Source organism: Sciurus vulgaris, assembly GCF_902686455.1.
Source record: "Sciurus vulgaris genome assembly, chromosome: 7".
Lineage (NCBI taxonomy): Eukaryota > Metazoa > Chordata > Mammalia > Rodentia > Sciuridae > Sciurus > Sciurus vulgaris.
In genome coordinates, this window is record NC_136467.1 from 37,615,858 (window position 1) to 37,629,992 (window position 14,135).

The 14,135-nt window shown below is 32.4% G+C and overlaps 1 protein-coding gene across 3 annotated transcripts in view; it reads left to right on the forward strand.

The window, feature by feature from the left end:
• Nucleotides 1-6,159: 6,159 nt before the first annotated feature.
• Nucleotides 6,160-14,135, forward strand: part of THEMIS (thymocyte selection associated) — a 195,841-nt gene continuing 187,865 nt past the window's right edge. For 2 of the 3 annotated variants that reach the window (XM_079148196.1, XM_079148195.1), the window contains exon 1: nucleotides 6,160-6,496. In XM_079148196.1, the coding sequence (XP_079004322.1) occupies nucleotides 6,406-6,496 (91 nt within the window). In that variant the 5' untranslated portion in view covers nucleotides 6,160-6,405. The remainder of the gene's footprint in view (nucleotides 6,497-14,135) is intronic. The other variant, XM_079148197.1, reaches the window with a different exon arrangement.

Here is a 14,135-nt window from a genome sequence, read left to right on the forward strand (position 1 = left end):
ACCTTTCAGTGGCTTGAACCAGTAAATGCCACATTTTAGTTAAACTAAAATCAGGGGGTAATTCCTATTTTCTAGGGAAGGCCAAATATTTTCTTGTTTAGTAATAAACAACAAGAGGTTTCAGAAAATGAAATGATTTAGTACTGAAAGGATCTCTAAGGTTTATACTTCATTCAAAGGAATACTACTCATGTTCAGATATTACATATTGGCTTTAATCCTTTGATTTTAAAATTAAGATCTCAGATAATATTTTTAACTTTCAGCCAGTTCTGTTCACTTTTAGGAAAGCAGTTACAGAGTTTAGCAAAAAATGTGCATTTTTTTCCTTTCTTTATTCTCTCTGCCTTTTTTTTCACCAATGCTCTCTGATGGCAGAAATTATTGATAATGATGACGCTAACCGTAACTCCAACACCATTTGATGGACAGGTCCATCTCTGTTCTTTAGCCAGAGTTATCAAGGGGCAAGCCTAGTGTGTGAGTAGGGTTTTTTTTCAACTGACAATTTCCAAGCATGATTGATTATTAGAATAATATTAGATATGTTTTTCTTCTTCTTTTTTTTCTATTTTTGTGGCCACAAAAGTAATTGATGCATCAATTAAAGATTTAAATAAATTTGTGTGTGTATCTGATTATGAGTAAATTGAAATCACCATATAAAATTGATTTTAAGATAGAATATATGAGTTTGCAGAATATATGAGTAAGTAAATACTGCATCCTCAGCAAGATGGGTTTTATAAATTATATATTTTTTTGTTCTGGCAGCTTTGTGTGAGTGTGTAAATGTTTCATACTTTCCATTGTTTGATTTGATTAATTTTTCTTTAGATATTTTGAAACTGTTATTTCATGCTATGAATTTTCTTCATAAATTGATCACTTTTTCATTAGTAAATGGTCTTTTTGTCTCTAGTAATACTTCTCGCCTTTATCTGATATTGGTGTAGTTTCCTAAAATGCTTTTAATTGACATTTCATGCTATGTTTTTTCTCATTCTTTAGACTTACTGTGTACTTATAATTACAGTGTATATATGTATATATATGCATATATGTATTTTTTAATTGATATATTTTAAAAAGAAGATATGCCAACAGTAGTTTCTTATTATTTCAAATTTAATTGTACGTGGATTTAAGTTAATTCAACCAAGAATATATTTTGAATTTAGGTTTCCATCTTACTATTTGCTAGTTGTCTGTGGTCCTTTTTTCTTGCTTCTTTTTTTTTTTTTTTTTTTTTTTTTTTTTTTTTTTGCCTTTCTTGCACCAAGAAAAAAATAATCTATCATTCCATTTACTAAATTTTAGTGTTTTTTTTTTTGAAATTACAATGTGCATTCTTATTTGAGTCCAATGCTAATGATTACTTTTACTCCTTCTCTAAAAGATTGACCTTAGAACATTTTAACATCATTTGTCAGTTTTTCTTTTACATTACCATATGTATTGCAATATATTGCATGAAACTCACATTGTTCACACATTTTATACTTTGTAAGCCATGACAATTAATATTCTGCACAGTTAATATTTATTCACTTTGCCCACATATGATTTTATCCTCTTCATTTCTTCCTGCAGTTTTGACTTTCTGTCTGAGATGATTTTGCTTTTGCCTGAAGAACACCCTTTAGTCTTTCTTTTAGTGTAGGTTTACTTATGAGACATTTTCATAGATTTTATAAGTCTGAAAATGTCTTTGTTCTTCCTTTGTGTTTGTAGATTTTATTCTCTGCATCTAGAATTTTAAGTTGATAGTTACTTTTCTTTCAGCATTTTGATGATATTTTTTCACTGAATTCTGGTTTTACCAGGTTTCGTTAGTAAGTAGCTATAGTGTTATTTCTGATCCTATGAATATGATGTTTTTTCCCCCTCAGATTGCATTAAAATTTTTTTAACTTTAACATTTAAAAGTTTTAGTATTATGTTCCTTGGTATACTTTTCTTTGCATTTACCCTGATGTTCTTGGCAACTTCTGAGTATTGATGCTTTAATCAGCTTTTTTGCTGCTGTAACTAAAAGACGTGCTAATGACCAATTTTAGGGGAAAGTTTATGTGAGGGCTCACAGTTTCAGAAGTCCCAATCCATGGACAGCAGGCTCCATTCAGAAGGGTGTTGTGGAGGGAAGCAGCTTACCTAACGATCAGAAAGCAGAGAGAGGGACTCCACTTGCCAAATAAAAAACGTATATGCCAAAGGCATGTTCCCAGGGACCCATCTCCTCTAGCCATACCCCACCTGCTTTAGTTACCACCCAGTTAATCCCTATCAGAAGATTAATTCACTGATTGGGTTAAGGTTCTCATAACTCAATCATTTCTCCTCTAAACCTTCTTGCATTGTCTCACACACGAGCTTTTGGGGGACACCTCTTATGCAAACTATAACAATTGTTTTATATTGTTTTCAACTTTGGAAAATCTCTAACCATTCTCTCTTGAAATATTGCTTCTCTCTCTTTCTCATATTAGAACTCAGTGTCCATTATAAGACCTATTCGCTATGTCTGAAATGTCCCCTCTGTTCTTTTCTGATGTCCTACTTTAAAACAAATCTCTCTGTAGAAGGCGAATATTTTCTTTTTTCCTATTTAACATTTCTTTTACAGTATGTACTGTTTGTTACTGGATGTAGAGTATTGGATTCTTAATTTTAGTTAGTGTGTTTTTGAACTCTAGAATTTTCACTGGATATTTATTATATAGATAGCAATTCTCTTCAAAAAAAATTTTCTTCTTCTAGTTTTGAACATGTTCATCAAGGTTATTTTATTATATTTAATTTTGTTTTTGAAATAGGTGTTAAGTTGCCCACTGGCCTTGAAGTCCTCAACTCAAGTAATCCTCCTTCCTCAGCCTATTAAGTAACTGGAATTATAGGCACATGCCCTCAGACCCAGGAAGTTTATTTTAAATTGCCTGACTAATAATTCTAAGAGCGGAGTCACACCATGGTTTTGTTCTATACCCTGACCTCTCATTTTTCTTTTTTTCTCTTTCTCTTTTTTTTCTGGCATCCTTATTATTATTTTTTAAAAATTGAATTCTAGATGTGTTTTAAAAAGAATTATCAAAATTCTGGCTGCTTTTCCTCCACGAGAGCATTTACTTTTGCTTTTGTCTGTCAGCCTTCAGAGGCCCCCACCGAGAGGCTGGCATTTGCAGGCCTCCCCCCATCCTTGGCAGGCCCTGTCTTCACAGTTCTCTATGCTGTCGAAAGCGCCGCTGGCTTGCTCAGCTTCTTACCAATTGCTTTCTAATTTGTGCCTCATACAGTCAACATTGTGCTGCTTTTGAGCAGGCAAAATCCTGAAGGCGAAATGTGGGGCTGAACAAAAACATTTCTCTCAGTTTTCCTAGATGCTTTGCTAGTCCCAAATTCCAATATTTGTTCTCTCTAACTATTGGAAACTGCTAAAATTTTGCTACACCTTGGTTCCTTCTTAACCACCAGTTTTTGCTTTACTTCTCAGCCTCTTAGAAGGCTGCCAATTACTAATCCACATATTCAAGGGAGAAGTACAGAATATTGGGTATTTCTCATTGTGTTCCCCTCTCACCCGGATCTAGGTTTCTCGCGTCCCAACTGCTTCTGACAGCTCTGCTGCTTTTCAGAGAACTTCTAAAAAAATCATCCAGATTTTCTGTTGCCTTTGGTAATAGAGTTGGTCAGATACAAACTCAGATCCAGAAGCAGAAATCCTTGAATATCTTTTGAGCACTGATTAATCAGTATGCTGTATACAGACAGGACATTCATTCTTCATTTGAAGTGTGTTTTCTCCCTGTTTTATTAAAACTACTTTTTGATGTGTAGTATTCCAAAGATTTGTTGTCAAATCTATTAATATTTTTCTTTTACACTTTAATTAATGCTTTAAAATGTTTTTGTTTTACCCTCTTCCAGGCACTTTTCTATTTTTTCCCCTTTGCCTTATTTTCATTTAAAGTTGACTTGAAATGTATCTAAATTTATTTTTTCATGGCATGTTATGGAATTTTTAAAAAAATTATTTAACAATCATTTGCCAAGTAAAACTTTCTTTCCTACTTACTGCTTGGGAATTCCAATTTTCCACATATTACATAAGTAAATTATTATATATAATCTGTTTTCTGTATGCTCATTAACCTATTGTTACCTGCAATCTGCTGTTTTAATGATTAAACTTTAATAATTCGTTTTACTACCTGGTAGTTCAAGACTCTGCTCAATATTGTCAACTTTATTGTGGCTCTTCACACTTTGCCTGTAGTGACAGAAGCAATTTCAATCTGGACTAAAGTGGTAGAAATGTGGAGTTGGGAGCAAGGATGGAGGGAATGGTATTGAGTGGTGGCATCCCTGGGGCTCCAAGGATTTGGAGACTGGAGAAAATGTGGCATCTCACAGGACTCTAAACCTTCTGACTTGGGACACTGAGGGACTGTAGTATCATTAGCTAAAGATTGGGAATAGAACAGAAGCAGATTGTAACAGAAGGAAGGTCACCTGTCAAAAGAACAGAAGTAGGGGTATAATAGTAATTGCAAAAGAGCGTTGATATTATGAAATCATACTAGGTTTAGCTAGAATTATAAAAAGCTGATATGGGAATTTCTTTAAATTAAGTCCAGCTTAGATTTAGACATAAAAAATTGCTTTATGGCACACATTATAATGAATGCACAATTTTTAAGAAACAGTCCATAGCAGCCTCTTCCCAATATTCAACCATGTGAAGCATACCGTTAGGCTGTAAACAATGTAGCTGGTTGAGGGGGAAAAGGAAGACGATAGATTGATCAAGTTTGCAGATTTGTGGGTAAAAACATTTCAAGCGAGGAAGTTGAAGCTACTGATGAAAAACCAGTTGAGGTAACCCACCATAAATTCCAGTTTTGCAAAGAAAGAAGTAAAGATGGGCGAATTATTTTAAGTGTCAAATATGATTATGAAAACAAGAAATTGGTAAGTTCTATAACAAAATCAGGCAGTATTTTTCTTCGTAGGTCTTTCATGAAGCACACGATAGGACAGGAATGACCAGAACCGTCTCTGTCTTTGCTATGAACCCAGCAGTCAAAAGCCAAAAGAGCTTGCCAGTAGTAGGGAGCCAAGAGGCCAGTTTATAAGGAGAATGTGTAGCATCCTGGTATCTTTCAAATGTGTCTCTATCAACCAATCTTTTTATTTACTTTAAAATGTTTAAAAAGTATTATTTTGAAATGTATACTCTGGCTATAAAAATACTGTTTGAGTTAAATACAAGAGAATAGCGAGGAGAAGATTTTTTAAAAGATTAGTTTTCATGAAGCTTCCCATGTTTGCTTTGACTGTGAGCATTTTCAGCTCCAAATTTGGACCACGATTAAAATTGTAGAATTTTGGTCTCAGAAGAAATTATACAATTTATTTTATTCCTTCTGCTTTTTTTTTTTTATTTTTATTTTTTTACATTTAAAAAATGAGTCAAATAAGGATGGGAGAAGACACCCTGGATTCTACCTGTAAATCAAAAGCAGAGCTAAGCCTAGGAAACCCAGGTTTCCTAGCACCTGATCTAAATACTTTCCACTACAGTGTGGAGATTAGAAAATTCATCTTGTTTTACTATATTAATTACTGTATCACTTTACATATTGTATTCCTCCCCCACCCTCTTTTAAGATTCAGCAAAATTTTTAATGTGGAAGAATAAAAAGTGGTTTCGATACTCTCTCCAGAGTATCAGATTTCTAAAATGAGCTGACACAAAGCACTTTTGCAACCAAACTTCATACAAAAGCACTGAGAGTATGCAAATAAGGCACAAAGCCAAACTTTTGAAATGAACTGGAGACATAATGAATTAACGTGGTGTCGTTTTTAAGATTAGACTTTAGTTGTACATTTCTGATCTTTCCTAGTGGACAAGCCACCATCAACTCTGACCCCAAAATCTTGCCGTGACTGTAGATGCACACCTGGGCCATCAAAGACAGAGTGAGCTACTTGCCAATTCTCATATTTTTGGCAGTCTATTCAGACACAATCACCCCACACCCCATCCTGTTCTACTTGTGTCAGAAGGAAATGAAGCCACAAGGAGAACAAAAAGAACTGTAAAACGTTTTGTCTCCTGCTTCCTCTCACCTTTCTTATTGTGCTCCCCAAATAGAGCCACTCCACCCTGGTTTGGCTCCAGTGTGGCATTCTGTCTGCCTGACCATGGATGGATTATAAGCAAGGACAGCAACTGCAGTCAAGTACCTCCCCACATAGAGTTGCTCCACCCTGGTTAGTTCCAGTGTGACATCCTGCCTGCCTGAGGGAGGAATTATGAACCACAGTAGCTGCAGACAAGTAACACACAGAAGCCACAAGTTTTTGTAAGGACCAGGTCTACACGCAACTCAAGCCAGAGCAATGGCATTATCATTGGAAGAATTTGTCCACTCCCTTGACCTGAGGACCCTTCCCAGGGTCCTAGAAATCCAATCAGGCATCTATTTTGAAGGTAAGAATTCTCTAGTTCTCTAGCTAGTAAGTGCTTCAAAAGTCCATACTCTTGGGAATTGATGGGGGAAATTTTTATAAAGAATATATGTGCTCTGTAAAGGAATGGTGATCACAAAAAAGAAAATCAGTTAATTAACAGATGCATGGTCAAGACCCAAAAGCACCAAAGAAGGAAGAACCTAGGAGGTAGGTCATTGGGGTGGACAAGGATAAGGAATTAGGTGAAGCTTCTTGGGATTTTTTTAGGCATTCAATAGTTCGCCATGAATGGTAAATCATTTCTGCCTATTCTTTGAAATTGGTTGTAATCAAGAATAAAAAAAATATTAATTTTTTAAATAATAATAATTATTAGTTATTGATGTTTGTTTCTAGAATATAAAACAAATGCCAATGAAAAAACAAAAACACATTTCAAAAGCACATGTTTACAAAGAAATGTTCCCCAAGCTCTTACTACTTCTAAATGTTTGTTTCATCAATGCTTCTCTCACTCTTTTAGTTGCAGCTGACTCCTAATTTCTTAAATAATGGCAATTTCTATTTGAAGGTATAAAAATTGATGTCCATTGCTGGGTGCAGTGCTGTATACCTATTTTCCCAGCTACTTGGAAACTGAAGCAGAAGGATTGTGAGTTTGAGGTCAATATAAATAAAACAAGAAAGGATGAGTATTCATCACAATTTTTTTTAAAAAATTGAAAAGTCGTAGTTCAATTAAAATGATTGAAAAATAAGTTGGTGAATTTTGGTATAACTTATTACAGTAAGTTTGGTATAACTTACTACAGGTAAGAGGATAATTAAAAATTCTCATACATAACCTGGAATCTTTAAGTGCTTAGCTTGAACATATGCAAGATACAAGAACTACTTTTCTAGGTAAATATGTAAGTTTGCTCACAAGAAGGGTAGAATTGGGGCTGAGGTTATAGCTTAGTGATGGAGCACTTGTCTGGTGTGCATGAGGCCCTAGGTCCTGTCCCTAGGACCCAAAAAATAAACAAAAGGAAAGAAAGACTTTGGAAAAAAATGACAGAATTGAAGAAATAGTAGAATCAGATCCCAGTCAAACCATTGGGAAATCATTTAAAGAACTGATGGTAGGTAAGTCTTTTCCATTCATAGTCTCTGACTTAGAAAGGAAACAATTTTTCAACTTTATGATGGTCTAAAAGTATACTCATACAACCATTTTGTTTTTCAATTTCAGTACAGTATTCAACAAATTGCATGAAATATTAAGTGTTTTATTTAAAGTAGGCTTTCGGGTAGATGTTTAAGGTAGGCTAGCCTAAGCTATAAAGCTCAGTAAGTGAAGTGTATTAAATGGATTTTAAACTTATGATATTTTCAAATTACAATGGGTTTATCATGATGTACACCCATTACAGTCAAGGAATATGTTAGGTGTCATAAAATAGAGATGGACACGTCAGCTCTAGCTTGTATGTACACGCGCACACACACACACACACACACACACACGCGCACACACACACTCCACACCCTTGTAAAATAATGAATTGGTACAGCTCATTATATGGTTTTGTTTAATTCATTTGTAGATTGATTATTTGGAACCAAACCATCTTTTGTCAAGTGTATCATACTTGGACTTAATTTCTAAGCCAACCCCAAATCATTTGTCTCATAGTTTGTTTTTAAGGCTTTAAGAAGTTCTTCATGTCTAGGAAAGATGTGCTCTTTTAGTATTTTATGCCAACTTTACAGTTTTATATTTTACATTTGAATTTTAGTCCATTTGGAGAGTATTTTGCCATGAGGTACAGAAGGATCCAATTTCAATTTTCTTTATACAATAGTCTTATCTTTTTATACTATAATGGGCTATCTTTTCACTATTGATTTGCATTGCCACCTTTGAATCATACTATGTGCTCACATATGAATCAGTATGTCTCTGTCATATGTTTTCTATTCCTTTAGTTTATTATTTCCTTAATTGTGCCAATGATCACACTACTTTTGTAAAAATGGCTCTGAAATATGTTAATGTGTAGTCAATGTACAGACCACTGGTTTTCATTCCCTTTTTCTAAGTTCTCATAGACTTTGCAAATATATTTAAAAAAATCAATTGATTCCATAAGACATCCAACTGGGATTTTTATTGGAAGTACTAATTCAATATACTAACTTGGGAAGAAGTGGCATTTTTATATTGCTTTGCAAAAGAAACATGTTCTCAGACCATCTTAAACTTTATTATTTCACTACCATGTTGTAATTCAATTAAGATGAAGTTTTCACAATGTAAACACATTTATGTAATTATTACCGTGGTCTAGAAAGAGAAAATTACAATTATCTTGTGCCTGCCCCTTTTCAGTTGTTATCCATCATCTTCACCCAAATTAACCACTATGGTGACTTTTGTCCATTTATGAACTTTACAAGAAGAAAGAATTATGGTATGTGTTCTTTTCTTGTTGACACATGTTTAACATTATGTTTTAGAAACTAACTTATGTTTTTCTATATAGTTCATTCATTTTTAGAGTATATTATATTCTCTTGGATGAATAAACCACAATGTATTTATCATTCTATTGTTAATGGGAATTTGAGTTATTTCCAATTTGAAGTTGTTACCAGTAACATTGTCATGAGCATTCTTGTTAAGTTCATGTTTACATGTATATGCATCAGTTGGGTATAAAAATAAGATGTTTTGCTCTGTCATGTGATATGTGCATATTCAGACATGGTAGGTAATGAAAAGTCTTCTAAGCAGTTCCAATTTGCATTCCCTACAGTCTATGGGATTTCCAATTTAACCATATGTTGATAACACTTGATATTACTAGTCTTCTAAATTTTAGATACTCTCCTAATATGGTGGTAGCTCATGGTTTTAGTTTATATCTCCCTTTTGACTAGTGAGATTAACACTTTTTCATGTGCTTTTCAGCTATTTGAACATTCTCTTTAAGTCATCATTCATATCTCTTGCTCATTTCTATTAGATTTTATAAATTTTTATTACTGATTTTATGGAATACATTTAAAACTGAGTCTTTTGTCAATTGTCTGTGTGGCAAATATCCCCTGTCAGTGTGTAGCTTAACATTTCATTTTCCTTAATGGTAACTTTTAATGGATGTATGTTTTTAATTTTAGATTTAGTGTGATCAATTTATAACTATATGCCTTTTCATGTGTTGTTGAGGAAACTTTTTCTGTATCTTAAGTTTTTAAATTATTCTGTTATCTTCAAGAAATTATATTTATACTTTCAAATCTGTGATTTACCTGAAATTGATTTTTGCATATGGCTTAAAGTTGAGGCCAAGATTTACTTTTTTCTTCTATACAGCCAATTGGTACAGTGACATTGAAAAACTATTATTTTTCTAATGCATTCCTATGTTTGTACAGTCTATGTACATGCCTGAGTCTCTTTTGAGAACTTCTATGCTGTTCCATTCATTTAACTGCTATCTTTACACCAACTTTACTCTAAATTAATGCAGATTTGCAACAATATAAAATTTAGTTTATATTATAAAAAATAATATGCCACCTTCATTCTCAAACTTGATTGCATATTTGAAACACCTGAGATGTTTTAAAAATGTTGATGACTGGGTTTTTCCTTTAGATCTAAGAATTTAATTATGAAAAAGATAAGGTGTCACCATCAGGTTTCTAAAAATCTCCCTGATAATACAGCCAAATTTGAGAACTACTACTGTAGAATAAGCTCTCTAGCTTATTATTCTCTTTCAAGTTTGTCTCTTTGAATTTTCATATACATTTTAGCATTAACTTATCAACTTTCACAAAAGTCCTCCCAGAATTCTGATTAGCAGTGCATTGATTTGGAGAAAATTAACATCATTTTAAATTAAGTCTTCTGATCCATGAACTGGGTATAGCTCCCCAGTAACATAAGTCTCCTTTTACACTGTCAATAATGTTCCATAATTTTTTTATGGAGAACTCGAAATTTTTTTCAGAGTTATTTTTAGTTTCTTGATTTTTTTTATGCCATTATGAGTAGTATCTTTCTACATTTTCATTTTCTCTTTGTTGCATTTGTTGAACTTTAAGAGTATATCTTTAGATTGTTATCTTTGATTTTTTTAAAAGTATATTCATGTTTTCTATGAATATGGATAGGTTTTCTTTCTCTTTCCGATGAATTATGTTTTTTTTCCCCTTGAACTGAAACACTGGCCACTGCTTCCAGTATAATAGAAAATAGGTTTAGGAATAAAAGACCTCCTTGCCTCATTCACAACCACAGAAAGTGTCAGCAATTGAGCGCTAAGTATGTTCATTTTAGATTAAAGAAGTTTCTGTTTTTGAAAAGATTTTCCAAAATAAAAATCATGAATGTGTTTACCGAATATGCTTTATCTTTTATGATAACTATATGATTTCATTCTTGTATGTTGATTTTTTTTTTTTTTTTTTTTGTAATGGGGCCTGAACCCAGAAACTTGCACATGCTAGGTAAAAGTGCTCTACCCAGTCCTATGTTGAATTTTTGTTTATGTTAAGAAAGTCTTTACTTCCGGAGCAAAACCAAATCAGTCACATATTGCCAAATTTAAATTTGTTTTGCTATTTTTTTAAAAAGGAATTTTGTATCTCTTTTAGGGAATGAAATTGGCTGAAATTTTTTACTGATAGTGTCCTAGCCAGGCTCTCATATCAAACCAAGTTATGTTGAACTTGTAGAATTTCTTGGGTAGAGTCTTCTTCGACTCCTTCAAAGATTTTGTAAAAGTTTGGTGTTATTTCTTATTTCAATATTTAGTAGAATTTCCTACAAAGTCGTTTTTGAACAGGGATTTCTAATGTAGAAATGTTTTAAATTATAATTTCAGTTTTTTTAATAGTAGTTTTTCCCATCCAGGGCATAGTGTCTTTTTTTTCATTTAAAAAACAAAATAAAACATCCAGAACACTTATGAAAGTTAGGAAAATGTCTCCATAGGGATCTTTTTTATTTTTCATTCTTTCCATTTAATTTTTTATTGGTGCATTATAATTAGAAGTAATAGTGGGGTTCATTGCAACATATTTGTACAGGCATATAACATAATTTGGTCAGTCTCATTCCCCAGGATCTTCTCTTTCCTTCCCCCTCTTCCCTCTCCCTGATCTTCTTCCTCTACTGGTCTCTCTTCTAATTTCATGAAATGTCCCCACCCCCTTTTTCTATAGAGATCTTGTGTGTCTTAGGCTAGTACCTAGAATGCACACACATACATATGTGTATTAATATTACTGTGTTGACCTCATATCATATTTCTTTTCTTACTGATTTTCATTGAGGTAGAGAAATGTGATGAAATATTATCAGCAATAGTAAATTCACATCTTGTGATTTCTAATAGTTTATCTTTTTTATTTTGTTGAATTTCCTAACTAAATATTGATATCTTTAGATATCATTCAGAGTTGTTCAGTTCCTGCCGTTTTAGCTTGCTTTTTCTTAACTTAGCAGTGTGGGCCAGGCCCTCTAGCACTATGCTAAGCAATAGTGGGAATTACTGTAAAAGCCTTAATCATAAAAAAATCATCCAGATTCCTTTATGATGTATAATGCTTTAAGATTTCAAATTTAACTTTTTATTAAATAAAGGAGTTTCTTTTCTTCACTTTCTAGGTGTTTTCAAAATAAATAGGTATTGAACCTAATCAATGCTATTTCATCATTAAGATAATAATGTGATTTACTTTCCTTAGTCTGTTCATATGAATTACTTTGCAAGTTTTATTTTCAAGTGTTGAATAATTCTTTACTATCACGTATGCATTCCTGAAATATAATATAGATATTTGTTATCATACTCAGAATTTTTGCATTTAATCATGATTAAAGTGAGCTAATGGATTTTTTCTGTTTTAGTTTTAAGATAACACTAGCTTTCTAAAAATGAGCTACATAGAATTTGTTTTCTATGTTCTGAGGTAATTATCTAAAAATTGATTTTAAGTTCTTCCCTAACATTTGGTAGAATTCTCTTGTAAAAATTATCAAACATGGAATTTTTGAAGAGAAACCAGAATGTGATTTTGCTCATATTCTCCATTGTTTTGCTTCTTATATTGATTTCTAATCTAATCTTCAGTATTTTTTCTTCTCTATTTGCTCTCTTGCCCCTTTTCTGTTGAATCAATATTCATTTTTAAGGCATATTTTTGCTTCTTGATAAACATATTTAAAATTAACTTTTTCTAAATACTTTTATTGACTGTTTCCCCTACCTTTTGTCATATAGAATTTCCAATCTTACTCAGCTTTAATTACAATTTATTTTCTTTTAAATTCTATGACTTCTATTGTATTTATTGATATAGCACATGAATTTTTATTTAGCTATCTTTTTTCTTTTCATTAATAATTTTATTGACCAGATGTGGTGATGGCACACACCTGTAATTCAGAGGCTGAAGCAGAAAGATGTCGACTTTGAGACCAGCCTCACCAGCTTATTGAGACCTTGTCTTAAAATAAACATAAAAAGGATTGGGGATGTAGCTCAGTGATAAAGCACTCCTGAGTTCAACCCCCAGTACCAATAATAATAATGACAATGATGATAAGGATGATGATGATAATAATTTCATTGTATTTGTTGGTGAATAATAGAATGAATTATAGTGTTTCTTTGGAATTGAATGAGGTTTTCTTTACTTTACATTAAGAAACATGTCCTGCTTTGAGGTCTGAGGGAAACTGAAAATAACTGACATTAAGTAATGTGAGGTTGTGAGGTACTGGATAGAATAGTCCCAATTGACAACCACATGTTATTCTCATTAACATGTTGCCCAAACACTCATTATTTTAGGAAGGTAAGTTTGTCCTACTGATGTCAAGCATAGAACTACAGGTTATAAACTCAGAACTCTGTTTCCTAAGAAAATTGCAAATGAGAAATGATTCTATAGCCAATTTAAAACATTTAGCCTTTGTTTTGCTCTCATTAAGTGGGCTTTATTGTAACCCTGAAGGTTGATGTAAAGATTAATTGAGCTATTGTGCAATAACTATTTAACAAAATGATTGGCCCACATTAATATTGCAGTAAATCATTACTAGTATTATTACCTAGATGTTCATATGTGAGAAGAAAAACTTGATGAACCATTTCTAAAAAATAAAACAGAGCTAATTTGAATTCTTCTACTGCTTCATACATGAACATAAATTGAATATAGAAAAAAATTGTAAAAATCATAACATTAGCTTTAAAAACTATTAAGCTATGAACTTGAAAAATGAAATTAAATTCACAAAATAAAAAATTTTCTTATTTCAAAAATCTCCAAAAAATATGTATGGAAAAAGACAAACTATAAACTAGAAAAATAATCAGAGCATATACAGCAGACAGAATGTGAGTATCTTTTTATAATTACTATGTAACATTAACAAAAGTGGGTCTAAAATTTAAGAATCAAAAAAAAAATGTAAAAAGCAGTTCCCGTGCCATAAAAATATAAAAATATCTTCAAATCTACTAACAAAAAATGTTTATGAACTAATAAATCAATATTTATCTTTTAAAAGTCAAAGGTAAGAAAAAAGATTCACAAAGGCCAATGTAGGCTCAGATGGTTAGAAAGGAGGTGAGGCATGGGGTGGTGGCTGT